Raw genomic sequence first — 20,583 nt, forward strand, 5'->3', positions numbered from 1 at the left:
CCTACCCCCAGGCTACTAACCTTTTATGTTCACAAGTCAGAACCCTGAGCATAGACATATCCTTTTCCTCTCTGCCACCTACTGATACACATGTGACATAGCAGCCGTCCCTGCACCATCTCTGGAGTAGGCTGTTTTGGTCTCTTATTTCTAACCTCCTTGTTGTTCTCATGGGACTTTAAGAAGCAGTGAAGGTGGGGGCTGGAGAGATGGCTCAGTGATTAAGAGCGCTGACTGTTCTTCCAGAGGTCCTGAATTCAAATTCCAGCAACCACATGGTGGCTTACAACCATCTTTAATGAGATTGATACCCTTTTCTGGTGGTGTCTGAAAACAGTGACAGTGTACTTACATATAATAAATAAATCTTTAAAAAAAAAAGAAGCAGTGAAGTTACTGTATATGTTTTATTCAGGCAGAAAGCTATAGAATTGTTAATTTTCATTATTGGCAACTATACTTAACTGGTGAATTCCCGCTTCTTTATTTACCCATTGTTTGACACATGTATTACTTGTAGTTGCTTTTGCAAACCTATAAAAACACTGTTAGCACTGATGGGTGTTTTTTTCACATTCTGTTATTTTCTTAAAATAAAAACAGAATAGAAACATTTGAACATGTCTTGCTTTCTAAAAATAACCATACCAGGCCGGCTTTGTAATATAGTGGAAGGTTGGGTGCCTACACGGTGTAGAACGCTGGTTGAGTCCTCAGCACCACACAAGTAGTGTTGAGTGCTGGTAGGGCACATGCTCCTCTGGCTTACTGTACTCATTGTGTCCTTGCTGGAGTCAGTATAGATCTCCTCCCAGGCTGCAGAAAGGAGCTCGAGGACAAGTCTATTAGTGTTTGGGAGAAAGGCAGTGAGGACAAGCAGTCTGTAAGTGTTGGCAGCTGTGGGTGGGTGGGGGAGGGGAGAGAGGAGACAAAGCCACGCCTTGTGAGTGGGATCTGGGAAAGGGGTCTGCACATCAGTGGAAGTGAGCAAAGAAGCAGCATGTCAGAAGGGTGGAGACTCCAGAAGGAGGGTAAGAAGCCCAGAGGGTCAGAAAAAGCATGCCAAAAGAAAATGATAAAAAGGAAAGTTAAAAGTTATTTCCTGAGTTAGAATTCAGAGAAACAGGCAGGCTCAGCAAGGCTTCCATATGGGAGGCTCCATACACAGCAGCCTGAAAGTCTTTCTGACAAGCTGAAAATAGAAAGTTAGCTTCTGCTATACAGATTTTTAAATATCCTCCAACAGGATGGAAATCAGTGTTCTAACAATAATTACTTTGTTTTTCAAAAATTAAGTAACACTAATACTCATCACTTTAATTGGAAAATAAATAATATAGAGAATAATATAAAGTAATTCTAGTGATGCTGTCACTCACATTTAACATTTTGAAAATCGTGGGTATGTGTGTTTGGGAGGAAGAACATAATAAAAAAATCTATATGACAAACATAATCACCTTCCATTTAAAAAAGTTAGGAATAGAGAACTGGGCCTGGTGACACAAATCTTTAATCCCAGTTCTTGGGAGGCAGAGGCAGGCAAATTCTGTGAGCTCCAGCCTGGGTTACGTAGGAGATGCTGTCTCAAAATAAGTAAATAAATACAATTAAAGCAAAGATATGGATACACATAAAGTTAGAAATAGGGCCACCAAGATGGCTCAGCAGGTCAGGGCACTTTGAACCCAGGGCCCTGCGCTTCCTAGGCAAGCGCTCTACCACTGAGCTAAATCCCCAACCCCGGCACTTTTTAAGGTAGTTCTTTAGTAGGTCTTGATGGAAATGGGGTATTTAACCGTTCCCCTGTGAATGAATCTTTGCCTGACCAATATGGCTTTTAAATGCATTCTAAAACTCCAGGTGGATACGGACAAGAGTGGTGAAGTTCGACTTATAGAACTGGATGCGTCTTTCAAAAGTGAACATACTGTCTTTGTGACACCACCCGAGATCCCCCAGCTGCCCAACGGGGAAGAACCACCATTGCAGTACAGGTACTCAGGGAGTGGCGCATGTGATCGACAAGGAAGCAGCCCTCATTGGTGCCATGGCTTCCTAAGGACTGTGATAGTTTCAAAAATGCAAATTAAAGATCTCTAATTTTTAGGTGGTAAGCAGGCCTATCCCACATCCATTAAGTTTTGAGGCATAGACAGAAAAAAAAATCTGATTTTGTTTTTTTGAGATTGGGTTTCTATGAAATAAATTTTTCATAAGCTTGGGTAGATCTCTAATTGTATTTACGTATGCCTGTCAGTACTTGTTAATTTAGAGCAGACAACACTCGCTTGTAGCACTTTATTATAGAATTTTGATTTTTACTTTTCACTAAAAGCAGTTTCTTCACTCCTGCTCCGTCTTTATGACCACACACACACATTGATTAATGTAGCTGACTTACAAAGAGATAATAAATGTAATTTAGGTTCATTTTCTATTGCCTTAATTTGTGTGACACAATTTTAAGCTACTTGTGTTTTACAGATTTTTAAGACATGAAATTTTAGACTTGTTGACATCAACTGTTGTTAATTTAGGAATTTTGTAAGAGACTGCTGAGAGACTGCTAGATAGACTTGAACAATGTGCCATCCCTGCATTCAAGTCTCTTAGAGAAGCCAGGGAAGTCCTGGGTCCAGTCAGATAAGAGCCATGGGACACAGTTGTCACCTTATTTCCAGTGCTATCTACTTGTACTTCTATCTAAGACTGTATTTCCTCTTATTTTAAATTGTTCTTATTCTTCTATAACACTTTATTTAAGGATTCTAGTACTAGTTCATATCCATAATTCATTGAATCACAGTTTGTTTTTCGTTCTTCCAAAAGTGAGGTCCTAAAGTCCTTAGCAAACCTGATAAGCCAACCAGACAGTGAGTCTGGCCCCGTGTGCTGAGCTGTCACCTGCATTACTCTTTCCATCCTTGTAAGAGACAGATGAATTATAAAAATGAAAACTGCCTCTGCTTCTCAAGTGTAGAGAGTAAAGGTGTGTGCCACAGTCCCCAGCAGATATCTTAATGCAAAGCAACATCATTGCTGGCTGTCTTGTCTGAAAGAATATTATTTTGTGATCCCCTTTCCACCACCAACATGTGCAAAGATACTAGCTACTTATTTATTTGAACACTAATTTTAAAAAGCTCGCTGCAGTTGCTTTGGGATTTGATATCAAGGTCATTAAAATGTGTTTCCTCTTTTATTTCCAGATATATTGTATTGAGTCTATATTTATAAAATAGCAATACTTATTTGTTGATTATATTTTATAATCTGATAGAGAATTATAGTTAAATTCTAAGTTAATACATTGTTTGGTCATAATTCTTCTAGCTAGTAGCAATCTATTTGTGGTTGAAAGGCAATTTCTTCTTCTCTGAAACAGCTATAATGGATTCCCAGTTCTCAGGAACAATTTATTTGAGAGGCCTGAAGGATTTCTACAAGCGAGAAAGAACAAACTACCGTCAAAACCAAGCAGTCCTGGCAGTCCTTCTCCCATGTTCAGAAGAACAAAGCAGGTGATTGAAACCATGCTGCTCATGTAATAAAATATCAGACCAGAAGTGCATCCGATGGTCATCTCCCCTTGATAACCTTTACCACATCTACCTTTGGTGCCTGATGCTCTGAATGTAGTTTGTAGTACTCAGACTTAACACTTTATTTTATATATCATACGACACAAACCCTAGAGGAAACTTTAAAATATATTAGTTGTCAACAAGTTTTACAAAAACGTTCACCATTCAGATTAATAAGGATTCTACCTTGACTTTCTCTCTAGGAAATCAAATCAGCCCATAAGATTGCAAAGAGGTATTCCTCTATCCCTCAGATGTGGTCGCGGTGTCTGCTCCGTCACTGTTATGGATTGTGGTTTATTTGTCTCCCAGCTTATGTGAAGGTTTGTCATTCCAAAGTCAGGGCTCTGAAAACAGCGTATGATGTACTTAAGAAAATGCAGCTGAAGAAGATGGATCCACCTGATGAGGTAATAACTCAGTCCCAAATGTGTTGTTAATGTAGATGCCTGTGCAGACACGTGTTTGTGTCTCTACACCTCTCAACTTGTGTTGTAGGTATGCTACCGCATTCTCATGCAGCTCTGTGGACAGTACGACCAGCCTGTGCTTGCAGTTCGAGTGCTTTTTGAAATGCAGAAAGCTGGTATTGACCCCAATGCAATCACTTATGGGTACTACAATAAGGTAATTGTTTGGATTTAATGAGGAAAAATATGTTTTTGTCATTGTACAACATTAAATTAGTAGCAAAAAATAATCAGGGGCTACTGGTATTTATTTTAGAATGTTCAGAATTTATTTTATAAATTAAGACTTTTGTTTTCTAATGTGTTAGCAATCTACTTTTATCATCTTTAGCTCGATTCAGAAGCCAGTGTATGTTTACTTATGAAAATTGTTTTACTAATTCTGTGTTTTTAAATGACTAGGCTGTTTTGGAAAGTACATGGCCTTCAAGAAGTCGTAGTGGCTATTTCCTCTGGACAAAAATAAGAAATGTTGTTTTAGGAGTTGCACAGTTCAAAAGAGCTTTAAAGAAACATCCACACTTACCACAGACAGCGCTCTCAGGTAATTAAAGAGTTATAAGGTATGCGCATGGTTTGCATTTTTTTCAAAACTAACTGGTTAAAGTTTATATTCTTAGAAAATTCTAAGTACTTAAAATACTGAATATTTGGGATGGTGAGATGACTCAGTGGTTAAGAACACTGGCTGCTCCTCTAAAGGTCCTGAGTTCAGTTCCGAGCACCACATGGTGGGACATGATACCCTCTTCTGGCATGCAGGTGTACATGCAGAGTGCTCAGACATTTAAAAACAAACAGAAAACATAAAAAATACTTAATATTTTCTAGGTTTTATGCCAGCCAGCAACTTTTTAATAAAAATTAACAATTATACACAGTGCCTGGTTCTGGAAGTCTTGTGAATTCAGAAGGTTTTAGAGGTTCAGTGTTTGTTAATGTGTAATGAACTACATGGGAGGCAGGAACAAAGCCACTCCAGTTCCATGTAGAACACACAACCTTATGTTCATTTTATTTTGTGTCTATGATGTGTCTAAGGCTTGCTGTGATCTACCATATGAGGTCATCTTTGGAATTTTCCACTTGTGGAATCCTGTTGGTAAATTAGTTTTAGGTTTCAGGTTTTCAGATTAAGGAAATCCTACCTGTATTAGACAATTCTTCCCATTTAGAAACATACTAGATTCCTTTCTCCAGTTGTTAAATGATCAACGTTTAGTGATCTTGTTTTAGTAGTCATAAGTAACTCGCAGTAGATTCTGTGCTGTAGCTGAATTTTGCTGAGTGTGTGGCACTCCCCTGGGTCCATAGTAATCTTGCTGAGTGTGTGGCACTCCCCTGGGTCCATAGTAATCTTGCTGAGTGTGTGGCACTCCCCTGGGTCCATAGTAATCTTGCTGAGTGTGTGGCACTCCCCTGGGTCCATAGTAATCTTGCTGAGTGTGTGGCACTCCCCTGGGTCCATAGCAGGCTATTAGCTTGAACAGCGAACTCTGTAGTGTCCCACCGGTACTTCCAGAACGCTGTGAAACTAGGTTCTTAAGCAGACGGCAGTGACAGATGCTGTCAGTCATGGGAGCGTGGACAGTGTAGAGCATGCACCTCTTGTGTACTTCTGTATACATTTATTATAGTACATTTTAAAACTATACTTGCTACTCTGTTTTTACTTTGTTTTCAATGACATTTTTGACTGTCACGTTTTAATTTTCTGTTAGGCACTTGACATTAAATTTAATGGCTACATGTAGCTTTCTTCATTATTTATTAGAGGGATTCAAAGTACTTAATTCAAGTATTTAGTTCATGATAATACAGGCAGCTCTAGGTAGCCACAATTTCTTTACCATTTCAGGGCTGCCTTTTTTTAGGGCAAAGGATCAAATTTGTACATGCTGGGCAAGGGCTCTGCCAATGAGCTGTTCTTCCAGCCCCTTGGCATGTTATTTTCTTGGACAGGTTTTCTTCTTAAGAAATCCTATCTATGGGTCTGAGTAAAGAGTATTACACCAATTCCCTGATTTTAACATTATGCCGTGGTCAGGTAGGGTTTGGTTAGGAGAAAATGGGTAAAGAGTACCACCAAGAGCTTTCTCTAAAATGTTAATTTTTGCAACTTTTAAATTAAGCATTTTTTGGGCTGGAGAGATGGCTCAGCAGTTAAGAGCACCGACTGCTCGCTCTTCCAGAGGTCCTGAGTTCAAATGCCAGCAACCACATGGTGGCTCACCACCATCTGTAATGGGATTTGATGCCCTCTTCTGGTGTGTGTGAAGATAGCTATAGTGAACTCATATACATAAAAGAAATAAATCTTTTTTAAAAATTAAACCTTTTTAAAAGAAAAGGTTTCAATTTAAATGCAAAAGTCCTAGCAGTGACTGTGACATCACTTTCACTGATACACAGGACTCGCACCAGGGCAGGCCTGAAAAAAAAAGACCTGAAAGGTCCTTTAAGCAAAACAACTAGATTAATATCAAAGACATAATAGTGAGTTCCTAAGTGATATAACCTCTTCAGAATTTTTTGCAAGTTTACAAAACTTTTATTTTTATTCTTATAAACATAGTATTGTTTTATAAATCTGGAAACTGGAAGTTCATACAAAAACAGTAAGTTACTTAAAATCACACATTGCCACACATCACCTGCCACTCAGAGCCTTAGCTTTTTGTGGGGTGCTGGGGACAGGGTTGTTCTGAGACAGAGTTTCTCTGCCTTGGCTGTTCTGGAACTCACAGACCCTGCCTCTGCCTCACCAGGCCCAGCATTTTAAGAGTAATTTTAACACACTGTATTTTCTCACTCCTATGTATTTGTACTAAGGTGTGGTTCTATAACTGTTTGGTTCAGTTTTAAGAAAAATTATTTGCCAATGAAGTTAAAGGAACCTGACTTTGTGGTAGAATCATTAGACATTGAATTTCAGTGACCTTTGTGTGCATGTTATGAATTCCTTGTAAATTTCTCTTCTTCATTGCTTAGTTAGAACGCAGGCCAGACATAGTAGTCCACACCTTTAATCCCAGCCCTCAGGAGGCAGAGGCAGGTGGATCTCTCAAGACCAGCCTGGTGTACAGAGAGAGGTCCAGGCCAGTCAGGGCTATGGGAGATCCCAGCTTTAAAAAATCAACCCAGACTTTTACCTAGAAAGATGATGGAATTGAATGAAGTGTGTCTAGCTCGTCTGGTTTTGTCTGTTTATTTGTTTGTTTGTTTGTTTGTTTGTTTGTTTTGGTCCCCACAGAGTAACATAAATGTATACATTTACTTGACTACAATGTGGAATTCAAAGTAAATTACCTAGAAAATTTCCCTTTCCTACATTAATAGAGGTAGGTGCTGGGCAACCAACACAATCGTGCGTTTTGACTGAGATTATCCTGAAGCCCATGGAAAATCTAAACACTAGTGTGTACCACCTCAGTCTAGCTGGTTCCACCAAAGAAGTTTGTTACAGGTGTTGTGGGAATTGACGAGCAGGCCCAAGATGTTAATCGTGTGATCCATTCCGGGAATGTCACCACTTGAGTCCTGTCACAGTCAATACCTTAGTCCTTCAGCAGACAGTGTTGCTGTCTCTCAGGACAGGAAGCAGGAGTGTTTGTTGAGGGTGTTGTGTTGCGGGACTTTTGCAGTTGACGAGTCTTCTGCTGGTAGTTAAATTTGTGTAAGAAATAATCTCAATACAAGTTTCTGGTAAGCAGCCTAGTGTTTGTCTCTGTTTTTGCTCAGGTGGCCGGTCTGATCTTGGATATAGTTCATTATGTAAAGACGATGTTAGAAGAGAGGCTACATCTACTGAAGACATTCAAGGGGAAAAGGATAAAAAAGGGAGCGACTCTAGTTCCTGTAGGTATTGATTGTTAAGTTGATTTGGTGTGAGCTTGTGCACTTCCATGCATAGAAAATACAAATAACTTTAAGGATATAAGTGCTAGCTTTGCCTTCTATCTTCCTGTTATAATTATCTTCCTTCCCATTGATCCTCTTTACTACCTAGTACTCTCACCCAAAAGCATCGTATAGCAAGTATGACTGCTCAATGGTGCAACACTTTCCAAGCAAATCCTGCTAAAGTGAACACTGTGTGACTCGTGTTAAAATAGTCGTACTAGAAATGTCTATTCTTTTTTCTTTTAGAACAGATCTCCTTTTCTGAGGTTTAATACCACTTGTCTTAGTTAGGTCTATTGTTGTTGTGATAAAACACACTGAACAAAAGCAACTTGGGAAGGAAAGGGGATATTTGGCTTCCATATCTCCAATTACTGTCCACTGAGGGAAGCCAAAGCAGAAACAAACAGGGCAGGACTCTGGAGACAGGACTGATGCTGACAATGGAGGGTACTGCTTACTGGCTTGTTCCCCATGGCTTCTCTCTCTGGTTTCTTACAGAACTCAGGACCAAGGCTGGCCCCACCCACAATGGGCTGGCCCATCTCCCATCAATCACTAATTTAAAAAATGCCCTACAGGCTTGCCTGCAGCCAGATTTTTTTTTTTTTTTTTGGTTCTTTTTTTTTTTGGAGCTGGGGACCGAACCCAGGGCCTTGCGCTTCCTAGGTAAGCGCTCTACCACTGAGCTAAATCCCCAGCCCCAACCTGCAGCCAGATCTTATACAGGCATTTTCTGCAGTGAGGCTCCCTCCTCCCTGATGACTCCAGCTTGTGTCAAGTTGACATAAAACTAGCCAGGACAATATCTTTACTTAAAGTTTATTGGTGAATTATGATTTATATTTCCCCTTTCTTCCCACTCCAAAGTGTGTCTTTTACAACCAAAGAGAAAATATAAAATTCTATCTGAGCCTTATATATAACCAGCTCTTAGTAATTTGACCCACACTTGATGGCCTTTAAGTGCAGTAACTTATCTGACAAGTGTGTTGGGAAGCGGTTAGTATGCTCATCGCCAGTTTTCATGTTGAAATATGTAAGACTAAAAGCCTCTCTTTGTACAGCCTCGACATATATGAGTTTAATTTTGTTAACATTTCTATTTTCACCTCTATAGTGTCAGAGAATGAGAGTGCAAAAGGAAGTGCTGACTGCCTTCCTTCTCTCAGTTACCAGAGTTCTTCCACTATAGTTCGCCTCAGTGGTACAAATCAGGACGGTGCTGATAAAATGTCTGGAGAATGTGAGGGTAAGTTGAATAGTATACATTTGCATATGCAGAATGAATTCTATCTGTGTCGGCTAAGTATGTATTTTTAAATGTTTTAAAATTAGATTGGGGGGCTGGAGAGGTGGCTCAGAGGTTGAGAGCACTGGCTGCTCTTCCAAAGGTCCTGAGTTCAATTCCCAGCAACCACATGGTGGCTCACAACCATCTGTAATGTGTTCCTATGCCCTCTTCTGTGTGTGAAGACAGTGACAGTGTATTCACATATATAAAATAAATGAATCTTTTTTTTAAAAAAAATCAGATTTGGTTTTACTTAGTGGCAGATATCCTTACCCACTGAGCCATCCTACTGACACCAGTGACTATTTTTAATTTATTTATATTTGTGGCCCTCTCCTAGTAAACTTAGGAGCTTGGGGTTTGTGTTTTATAACATATTTGTTGAAGCTTTTATTATAACAAGGTATAAGGGCACACCTGCGGCCTGAATGCTGCCTTTTGAATTTGGACTGTTGGGACTCTGAGAAAGGAAAGTGTGCAAACAAGGGGAGGGGAGGAGGAAATCTGAGGGACTGTGTACCTACCCAACTTTTAAACGAGCCATGTGCTTTTGTAGTCTGGTGTAGTCTGTTCTACTCAGAGACTAAACGGTCCTTCAGAGAGCTTACGAGACTAATGCCTTGGCCATGGTGTTGCATGCCTTTGACCCCAGCACTCGGGAGGCAAAAGCGAGTGAATCCCGTGAGCTCCTGACCCCTGGTCTACTTAGCATGCTTCAGGCAGCCCTGGCTGCTTAGTGAGATAGTGTCTCCAAAAAAACCAAAAATCAATGCTTTTCTCTTAAAAATACAATAATACAATACAGAAATTTGTATATTAAAACAAAGGTAAAGTTACTTAATCTACATATGTAGTCAAAACATATTTGAAGATTTTTGCATGTGGATAAAATTGTTATAGTTACCATTGATTTGGTATTAGGGCTTGTTTCCCATTGTAATAAGAAGATGGCTCAGACTTTCAAGTTCATCTAGCATAGTTAAGCTGTTACTTAATTTAGTATAAATTTATTACTGTTAAAAAGAATATCTTCCTTGGTAAGTTTTTCTTTTATAAGCAGTATATTTTAATGGCTAGAAGCATAGCCTTTCTCATTAGACAAATTTGAATTTGAATCTCAGTTCTGTTGCTTAAAAACTGTATAACTTTGGCTTAAATCGATTCTCTCTCTGCATATCTGTTTTATCTACTCTGAATGGTGGAATGTTTATAGCCACAATAGCAGTAAACTGCCTAAAATGGGGCCTGCCGAGTTCCAGGCAGCCAGTGAGCACCTGCTGTTCTCATCCCCATTACTAGTATTTTAAATGTTTAAGATGACATATTTGCAGAGTCCATTTTTATACTGAAAACATATCTCTTGTTTTTCAGAAAGCACTCCTGAGCTGCTCTTAGTGCCATCTTGTAATGACACAAATGAAGCACAAACCATGCCAAGCAGATGCTTTAGGAAAAGGCATAAAAGTGATGATGAATCTCATTTGCAGCAGCAAATGCCTTGGGGAAACAGGAACCGTAATCTTAGTGGTGGGGTACTGATGAGATTTATGCTGAACAGAATTAACCAGGAAACAAACCCTGGAGATATGGTTGAAAAGTTAGGCGCTGATGCAAAGATTCTTTCAAATGTTATCTCAAAAAGCACAAGACCAAATAGTCTTGATATTGGAAAGCCACCAGTAAGATCAAAAAGAGACAGCCTGGAGAAGGAGTCTAGTGACGATGACACACCTTTCGATGCTTCTAACTGCTTGGATAAAGTGGAGTCTCCTGTTATTTTTGACTTAGAAGATTTAGACACAGAAACAGATGGTTCAAAAGTGGGATGTGTCGCTGCACAAAATCCCAAGAGGCTTCAGCGAATGAACAGCAGCTTTTCAGTAAAACCGTCTGAAAAAACAGATGTTGTAACAGGATTTGACCCTCTCTCGCTCTTGGTTGCTGAGACTGAGCAGCAGCAGAAAGTAGAAGAGGAAGACGATGAAGACGACAACAAGAGCATCTCAACGCCATCTGCCAGGCGTAATTTAGCTGAAGAAATTGAGATGTACATGAATAACATGAGCAGTCCTTTGACAAGCCGTACACCAAGCATTGATTTACAGCGAGCATCTGATGAGAAGTTAACCAATAAGAAAAGTCCAACATTGGTCAAGGCCTGCAGAAGATCAAGCCTGCCTCCTAATTCTCCTAGGCCAGTGAGACTTACCAAATCCAAAAGTTACACCAAAAGTGAGGAGAGACCAAGGGATAGACTGTGGTCCTCACCAGCCTTCTCACCCACTTGTCCATTTAGGGAAGGATCGCAAGAAACACTAGCCCATTCATCACCTTCATTTAACTTAGACACACTGCTGGTACCTAAACTTGATGTTCTAAGACACAGTGTGTTCACTGCTGGGAAAGGAGTTGCAGAGAAAGCAAGCAAATGGTACTCAAGGTTCGCCATGTATACCACGTCATCAAAGGTAGGTTGGTTGGCATTTGCTACGTCTCCCTGTGCCACTACTACTCACAGCCTGCTTATGAGCACATCTGTCCTAACCATTCTCCTCAAATACAGCCTATAAAAGACAACGAGGATTTTTAAAGAGATTTTTTAAGATTTATTTATTTTATATATATGCCAGAAGAGGGCATTGCATCCTGTTACAGATGGTTGTAAGCCACAGTATGGTTGCTGGGAATTAAACTTAAGACCTCTGGAAGAGCAGTCAGTGCTCTTAACGCTGAGCCATCTCTCCAACCATTAAAGATTTTTTTAACTGACATGCACGTACGCCTATGTGAGTTCACGTGAACCAACTGTGTACAAGTGACTCCAGAGCCCAGAAGAGGGTATAGGATTCCCGGAATATATAGTTACAGTTGTGAGCTGCCATGTGGGGGCTAGGAACCAAACACAGGTCCTTTGCAAGGTCAGTAAATGCTCTTAAGTTCAGTATTTCCTTCAGAATACACATTTTTGTCAGTGTCCAGTATGTCTCCAAAATTACCAACCAGGAGTATGCTGTCTCCTCCTGGGTAGCATGAAATATCTTGTGACAGACTTGTATTTCTCCCAAGAGCAAAAATGTAGAGGAAATAAGAAAGTGTAGAAAGTATGTGTTTATAATCATCAGAGAAATGTCACAGTAAGGGAACAGAAAAGCAAAAATTACACGAAGGAACCAAATCCATAGTCTTTTTCCTCAGAAGGCGTTTCCAATAATTGTGAATATATAATGTTAAGTTTGTCATCTTTGAGAGGAGAGAGAGGAATGAAAGATGGGGGAGGGGACACAACATGTAAGACTTGAGGGCTTTAGGAACAAAGGTTTTGTCACTGGCCTTTGGAAAGCCAGTGCTACACTTGCCCACACTCTTCAGGGTCCGCTTAGACCTGTTATGTCTCATTCCTCCAGCAGAGTGGCTACATTTCTCACCATAATGTCTGACAAAGTTCTTGACGTGTTCCCTATCTTACAGGATTAGAGAAAGACATGTCTTCTGGGCCTCTCCATCATTGTGTATTAGGTTTTAAACAGCAAATGCATTCCAGCATCCCAGTTTTACTCAGCCTTAAAATCCCTTCACCCTTACCAAACTAAGGGATATCAGGCATCTCTAGTTCCTTTTAAGCAGGTCATCTTTTGACAAATACTTTAGTCTACAGTCAAACTCTCAGCACCTTTTTAACTGTTCATACTTTCATACTAAATCTAGAGTCTCTGTTCAATGGGTCCATACTGGTAAATCCAGCCTAATTCTTTTTTAGGTTCTTTCCATTATCCCACACCCATAAAATCCATTCCCACACATGCCCTAGACCTCTACTTGAATGAATTCTTTCTTTAGTGGTATAGCTTACCTCCTTACAGACTACACTTTATATCTCACTTGTAGGAACCTGCTTAGACTTGTGTCTAGTTACATCTAGAGACAACAGTTGGTGGGCATTGGAGAACATAAGCATTGTCTTGCCTGGCATCTCCTCCAGGGAAAGTGATTACTGGTTCTAAAGACAATGCAGGATTGATTCCCTTAGGCAAGGTTGGAGAGGGCAATCCTGCAAGGGGTGAGGAAGCACATTTCCCCAGTACTGATGTTCCATGAGACAGGTAAGCAGAAAGCCTCTGAACGATAATGCTTAGGAGTTGGGCTCTATGTCGAGAAGAGCACCAAGCATCTCTGAGCTGCCAAAATGGAGGGGCTCTGTCCAACAGTCCCTGAAGCCTGAGAGGCACACGCCAGGGCTAAGGATTAAGTTCAGTGGCTGAACTCTCCACTAGCCTGGACTCAACCCCAGTTCTACTCCTTCCCCTTCCCTCCCTCCCAGAGAGTCTATGTCTTAGGATAGTTGGCAATCTCTAGGTAAACTATAAAGCCTAGAATTGATTTGGCTCAGTCTGTGACTAAATTACAATAATCAGCTTTCATTTAGCACAAGAAAGAATATACCCTTTTTGAAGGAATAAAGTCCCTGGAGTCCTTATCAGAAGTAGGTAATGGAAACAGAACCCCAGATGATCCAGATATCTGTATTAGCAAGGGATCTTTAGGAAATTTTCACATATCCAAGGATATAAAGGAAAAGAAACAGAAATTAGACAAATGGAGAATTTTTGGAGGAAAAGGAGAAATGAGTGTAAGCATTTATTGAGAACGCAATATATTTGAGAACGCAATAGATAAATTTGATAACAAATAAAACAAAATGAAAGATTAGAGATACCACTTAAAAATATCTGTACTGAATCAGAGAAAGAAAAAAATTAAAAATACAGAATGGGGGCTGGGATATCTAAATTGGTAAAGCACTTGCCTGAGTCTTATCCCTAGAACTCCCATTACAAACAAGCAGCTAGAGTAGCACACTTGTAATCCCAGTGCTAGGCCAGCTAGGCTAGCCTATGTCCCGACTTCCACACTAGTAAGATGGTCAGTTTGCTTCCTGTTGCTGTGATAATGACCATGACCAAAAGCAATTTTAGAGAGGAAAGGGTTTATTGGCTTACATGTTCCAATTACAGTCCATCTTTGAGAGAAGTCAGGGCAAGAAGACCAGGGGGAGAAACGTGGAGGAAAACGTCTCACTGACTTGCTCCCCATGAGTTGCCCACCCTGCTTTCTCTCACTGCTCAGGACTGCCTGCCCAGGGCTGGCATCACCCACAGCACTCCAGCATCATCGCCCATAGATTTGCCTACAGGCTAATCTGACTGGGGTCATGTTTAAAATTGAGGTCCCTCTTCCCAGATAACTCTAGTTTGTATCATGTTGGGGATAAGGTTGGGGAACAAAACAAAACGAAATGAAATAGCACAAAGACCCAGTCCTAAAACAAAGACATCACAACAACAAAAATAGGCAAACCCCCACATCAGAGGCGCACAGCTTCAGGCAGATCGGCACTCTGGCCTCCTCAGGCACCTGCTCTCATGTGCATATCGTACATATAATTTACATTTGTTAGGTTCTTGGTGCCTGGGAACAGCACTCAAGGTTGTCCTCTCCCTCTACTGCACTCATCCACACGCCTAGCAAAACCATTTAAAAACGTCAGGTGGTAGTTTGGATCCACTGTGAAAGCATAAGTCCATTTCAGCCCACCCTATATCTGTTTACTATAAACTCCAGAAAATATATATAAACAACAAAAAATTCTGCAAAGTAAGAAAGAACTGATGAAGTTCAAGTTTCCTGTTCTCTTCCAGTACCTCCTTGCCCAAGGGCAGTCACAGTGGACCATCATAGCTCTAAAAACTAAAGTCATAGGAGAACCTTATTTTATGTATAAAAAAATCAGGAAAGAGGCCTCTGTGGGCTAAAGAGTTTGAAGGGAATCCCATTTGAGTCTCAGCATAATCTTTGATTTACACACGTAAGAGATAGATCAGACTGACAGAGAGTTAAAACTCTCCCTACAGAGATCAAAACAAAACCACAACCCAAATACGATTTAATATTGGGCTAAAACTAAAGCATCCATAGTCCCCAAAATATTATAGTATTCATGCTACACAAAGCTGACATTCACAATAGCCAAAGTGAGATGATGATGGTGATGATGATGGTGACAATGATGATGCTGATGTAATAGATGAGCATGGTAGCATGTGCCTGTCATACCATGGGATATAGAGTCAGAGGAATCTGGAGGCTGAGGTTATCCTTAGCTATAGTATATAGTGATTTCAGTCTAGCCTGGGCTACATGAAACCTTCTCTCGGAAAGGATGTTTCCAGAACCAGAGGGCTGGGCATAGTGGTGCACACCTTTTAGTTCCAGTGATCGAGAGTCTGTGGAAAGATTATCCTTAGACATAGACTAAGGGAAGTTGTCCTCAGACTTCCACTTCTGTACATACCATAAGCAAATGACTGACAACCAAAGGCAGCCATACAAAAACTGAAGATAAATCAACAAAAAGGAAAGAAAAAACAAAACAAGAAACAGAAGCAGGGGGTATAACTCAGTGGTAAAGTGCTTACACAGCATAAAATAAACTCAGCAGATAGATTCGAGAACAGAATACAGATAACAGCAAATATATACACACATATAAAGATGCACAGATCTGGGGCTGGAGATCTTAGCAGATAGCATTTACCACTCTTACAGGAGATCTGTCGTGGCTTATAGCTGTCTATAGCTCTGGTTCCAAGGGGTCTGGTGGCCTTTCTGGCCTCTGTAAGCACTGTGCACACATGGCACACACACACACACACACACACACACACACACACACACACACACACATGCAAGCACATACATAAACTAAAAAGTAACTCAGTCTTTTAAAAAGTGCAGAGCCTTAGAGACTTGTTGGACAATATGAAAGGTATAAATAGGATAGGTATAGTTGTTATTTCCAAAGGATTGAAGAAAATGATTGTTGCAGAAAAGATATTTGAAGTAGGAATATTTTAACTCAACAAATTTGAAAATATATATATTCACATTTTGCAGATGTGACACAGCAAACTACAAAAGAATAGACTTAGAATCACATTTGGGGCCGTAGAGATCGCTTGTTGCCAGGGAAGGGACTTGCACAGGCCTGGTACCTGAGTTCAGTTCCCAGAACCCACAGAAAGGCAGAGGAGAGTTATTCTCTGGCCACCACGTGAACTGTGCTACAGTCCTCCAAAATAGTAGTAGATAATATTTTTAAAAAATGCATCTGTGCATACCAAAGAGCTAACAGCAAAAAGCATCTATAAGAAAACAACTCAAACTTCTAATTATTTTTTGGTTTTTTGAGACAGGGTTCCTCTGTGTAGCCTTGGCTGTCCTGGAGTTCACTCTGTAGATAGATCAGGTTGCCCCCAAACTCAGAGATCTGCCTGCCTCTGCCTCTCTAGCACTGGGACTAAACATGTATGCTACCACCGCCTGGCTCAGTTCTTTAAAAGTATTTTAAAAATTACTAAAGGAATAGAGGCCTGAATGGCCATGTATTTTTGTCATAAATCCATGAAGGGAAGAGTTCAGTGAGAAAGCACCTTTAGCGTGTTGGAAGAAGAGAGAGCAGTGCAGAGTCTGTATCTAGGGAAACACTCTCCATGGCTTATGGTAAAATAAGAGCACGTCAAGCAAGGGGAAGATGAATAGAAACAGACTCTGTAAGCTGTGCTCACGGCAGTTCAGGCTGAGGAAATTGTTACTAAAGAGAAAACTCGGATCTTCAGGAAGGAAGCATCATACAGAGCTGTCCCGCAAAGGCTGCCTTTGCCTTGACAAGTCTCTTAAAGCACTTATAATGGCTCAACACAGGGTTGTGACGCTGTAGGCTCTCCAGCCCTTAATTCAGTTGGGGCTGGTTGTAGGGTGGCTCAGGTCCAAGCTCTTGCTGCCAAGGCTAAGGACCTGAGTTTAATCCCTGGGACCTTCACAGTAAAAGGCAGAACTGACTCCCTCAGGTTATCCTCTGACCTCCACACTTTTGCTGTGGTGTGCAAATACTCCCTCCCCTACAAAATAAATAAGTGTAATTTTTAATTCAATTTAAACATTTAATTCAACTGAGTTCTAAAACCTTAATAAGAAATTTCCTTGAATTTTTGAAGTCAGTTTTTGTGAAATTTTTTTCTGAATGTTATACATGTAAATTATATCTCAATAAGATTTTTTAATAGAAGTATATTTTCCAATCACAACAAAATCAAACTAAAAATATTAACAAGTATGGTGTCAAAAAATCCAAAGTTCTAAGTAACTCATGAATCAAAGATAAAGATCACTGGACCGGAGAGTTGGCTCCGTGGTTAAGAATATTGGCTGCTCTTAGAACCTTAGAGATTGGCACGTTCAGGGTGGTATGTCCTAGGGTCACAGCACCCATGCAGAGGTGCTCATGCCCTCTTATGGCCTCTATGGATACTGAGTGCACAGACATACATGCAAGCAAAATAGCCATATTTATAGTATAAATGAAGTATTTTAAATAAATGAATATTTTTAAAAGGCCAGCTGCAGTGGCTTGTACTTGTCATTTACAGGCAGGGAGCAAGAGAACCCAGAGGCTTGTTGGCCATCAAATCTAGCCTGCTTAGCAAGCTCCGGGCCGCTGAGGGACCCTGTCTCAAAAAAGAGTGGACAATTGCTGAGGAACAACACTTAAGGTTTTCCTCTGTGCTGTACACACATGCCTAACTGAACACAGTGTGCACACACACACACACACACACACACACACACATATACACACACACTAGTAGACATGCACACCTGAACACCGCGCAGACACACACACACAGACAGTTGATCTCCAACTTACTGATCCAGAATGCTATGCCTTTGTAAAATTGGTTGTTTTTCTTGCAGAAGTTGTAATGTTGCTCATCTAGGTGGAAGGTGGTAGGTAGTAGTTTCTATCTGAGAAGTGACTTTTAAATAATAATTTCAAAATGTGAAGGAAATTAAGCTTATAATTATGTTCTTAGGATCAAAGTTCTGATCGTACCAGTCTTTCTTCAGTGGGAGCCCAGGATTCTGAATCTACCTCTTTGACAGATGAAGATGTCTGCCATGAGTTGGAAGGAGCCACTTCCTCCCAAGAAAGCAGTGCGGCTTCAGGGACCAAGGGAATTGATGCCAGCCGGGCCAGCCTGGGGAGCTCTGCCTCCTTAGAAGGTTTGCCCAGTTTCTGTCATGCTGCTGATCATGGGATCTTCCTTTCTTCGTGATTTGATTTTTTTTTTCAATCTTAAAAGATTTGCATGGCAAACAAACAAAAATTGGGGTGGGAGGCCAAATCAGGGCACTTTCAGAGAAGTCGTGCTCCTGTCCCCATCCTTCATACTGTTTGCTTCTGTTCTAGAGGTGACTGCTTTTCTCACTTTTTGTTTATCTTTTCACTTAATGTAAACACAGGTCCTTTTATATATCTTTACTATCTTGAAACTCAAAGGTAATAGGCACTAAACCTTTCTCACCCATTGTCTTGTTCACTTACCAGACTCATTGTGGCTGCCCCGCTCCCATTTTCACAGGGGCTTCGTTCCTGGGTGGTTACTGAGACCACTGCCCACTGCTGTGCATTAAGTTCTCCAGTCTGAATAACGTTACACCATGCGCCATGTTTCACCACCTTTATATTTCCCAATTTATCCTTGAAATGGTATTTCCAGGTTCCTTTTGCAGCTGCATGCTATTTTGCATTTTCAGTACCTGCATGTAAGAATGCCTATTTTCTGTGGTCTCATCCGTATGACAAAATATGTTGGAGCAGGTGAGACGGCTCAGTGGATAGAGCTGCTTGCTGCCAACCTGATAGCCTGAATTGCATCTCCCAGACCTATATGGTGAAAGGAGAGCACAGGCTACCCCAGTATACACACCACAGACACTCACGCAGACACATAAATGCACTGACTAAGCACGTTGACTGACTTCTGTGTTTTGCTGTGCAGAACATGTCTCAGCTTCGTTTTTTATATGCATTCTGTTGTAGAAATGAGGTTGAGAATCTTAACTGATGCCCTGTAGTTAGGTGAGCTGATAGTCTACACCATTTTTTTTAATTGAAAAAGACATTTTAAGATGAGTGGTGGTGGTGGACACCTTTAATCCCCGTGCTTGGGAGGCAGTGGTAGGCAGATCTCTGTGAGGCCAGTGCCAGCCTGATCGACATAGTGAGTTTTAGAACAAGTAGGACTGCTACACTGAGAAGCCCTGTCTCAAAACAAACAAACGAACAAAAAAAGAGGAGGAGGAGGAGGAGCAGAAATGATGATGAAGATGATTTGCTTTCTCTCGGTTACTCTTGCATGCTTGATAGAACGAGGTAGCGTTTTATCAGAGTTTATGACAGAAGTGATTCTTAGATTGCTCCTCTTCAGTTTTCATGGTTTCGCTCTTTATGTTTCAATCAGGATCCCTGTCAAAGTTTGCCTTACCTGGAAAAACAGAGACTGCATCTTCTCTCAATACCAGTAACACCAATATCTTCCAGAACTATGCAATGGAGGTACTGTCTTCTTGTGAGAGCACCTGTGTACACTGCCTTAAAAATTCACATTTCCTTAGTATTGACAGCTGTTGGTTGAGTGACTGACATTGAATATGTATCCTCAGAAATTGCAGGAATTGTTCTATTACTTCCAGGGTTGTTGATACCTGTTGTTTTAAGCCATTGCTGTCATGCTGGGTTATTAGGACAGTCCATGCTTGGTGGTGATTTAGCAACATATAAAAGTATTTTAATTTTCAACATTTGTATTTATAGCTTGTTATACACACGTTATCCTTGAACATTCATTTTGCATCATAACGTGACCAGTTCTGTTGTACAAACTTGAAGCAGGTAAAGACACAGTCTGGCCTTGTCACTGACTTTTCTCACTTTGAAGATTTCTCTTTTCTTTTCAGTGAGAGAGTTACACTTTAAAACATTCCCCATAAGGGGTTGGGGATTTGGCTCAGTGGTAGAGAGCTTGCCTAGCAAGCACAAGGCCCTGGGTTCGGTCTCAGCTCAAAAAAAAAAAAAAAAAGGAAAAATGTTAAGGCCTAGGTAACTGTTACCTAGCTAGCCTGCCATTTGGGGGCTGGGGATTTAGCTCAGTGGTAGAGCGCTTGCCTAGTGAGCGCAAGGCCCTGGGTTTGGTCCTCAGCTCCAAAAAAAAAAAAAAAAAAAAAAAAAAAAAAGTTCCCCAGTTTTTCTGAAAAATATTGCTTTTAAATATTCTGTTAAATGTGGTTGCTATTTTGCACCAATTTACATGAGATTTGGACTGTGCTGGAAAATAAACAGGGAGCGCTGATGTGGAGTTTGTGTTTGTGTGGTCACAAGTCTTGTGAACAGCAACAGCAGCATGTGCAGGCACACACTGGCTTTGTCATTATG

The 20,583-nt window shown here is 40.6% G+C and overlaps 1 protein-coding gene and 1 non-coding gene across 7 annotated transcripts in view; one reads left to right on the forward strand and one right to left on the reverse strand.

The window, feature by feature from the left end:
• The window catches only part of Dennd4a (DENN domain containing 4A), a 112,201-nt gene that overhangs the window by 69,463 nt on the left and 22,155 nt on the right, over window positions 1–20,583 (forward strand). For 3 of the 6 annotated variants that reach the window (XR_015626631.1, XR_015626633.1, XR_015626632.1), the window contains exons 16-25: window positions 1,864–1,997; window positions 3,389–3,524; window positions 3,791–3,997; window positions 4,086–4,214; window positions 4,460–4,601; window positions 7,799–7,915; window positions 9,081–9,212; window positions 10,626–11,722; window positions 18,252–18,371; window positions 19,613–19,707. Coding sequence is in view for 3 of the 6 variants with exons in the window: in XM_087562086.1 (XP_087418212.1) it covers window positions 1,864–1,997; window positions 3,389–3,524; window positions 3,791–3,997; window positions 4,086–4,214; window positions 4,460–4,601; window positions 7,799–7,915; window positions 9,081–9,212; window positions 10,626–11,722; window positions 18,182–18,371; window positions 19,613–19,707 (2,379 nt within the window). In the remaining 3 variants the exon portion in view is untranslated. 6 annotated transcript variants of the gene reach the window in all.
• On the reverse strand, window positions 4–131 carry LOC120094514 (small nucleolar RNA SNORA17). Its single transcript, XR_015628347.1, has one exon. It is a non-coding gene; the product is annotated as a small nucleolar RNA SNORA17 (small nucleolar RNA).

The sequence above is a fragment of the Rattus norvegicus genome, chromosome 8 (genome assembly GCF_021556685.1).
Source record: "Rattus norvegicus strain SHRSP/BbbUtx chromosome 8, alternate assembly SHRSP_T2T, whole genome shotgun sequence".
Classification (NCBI taxonomy): Eukaryota; Metazoa; Chordata; class Mammalia; order Rodentia; family Muridae; genus Rattus; species Rattus norvegicus.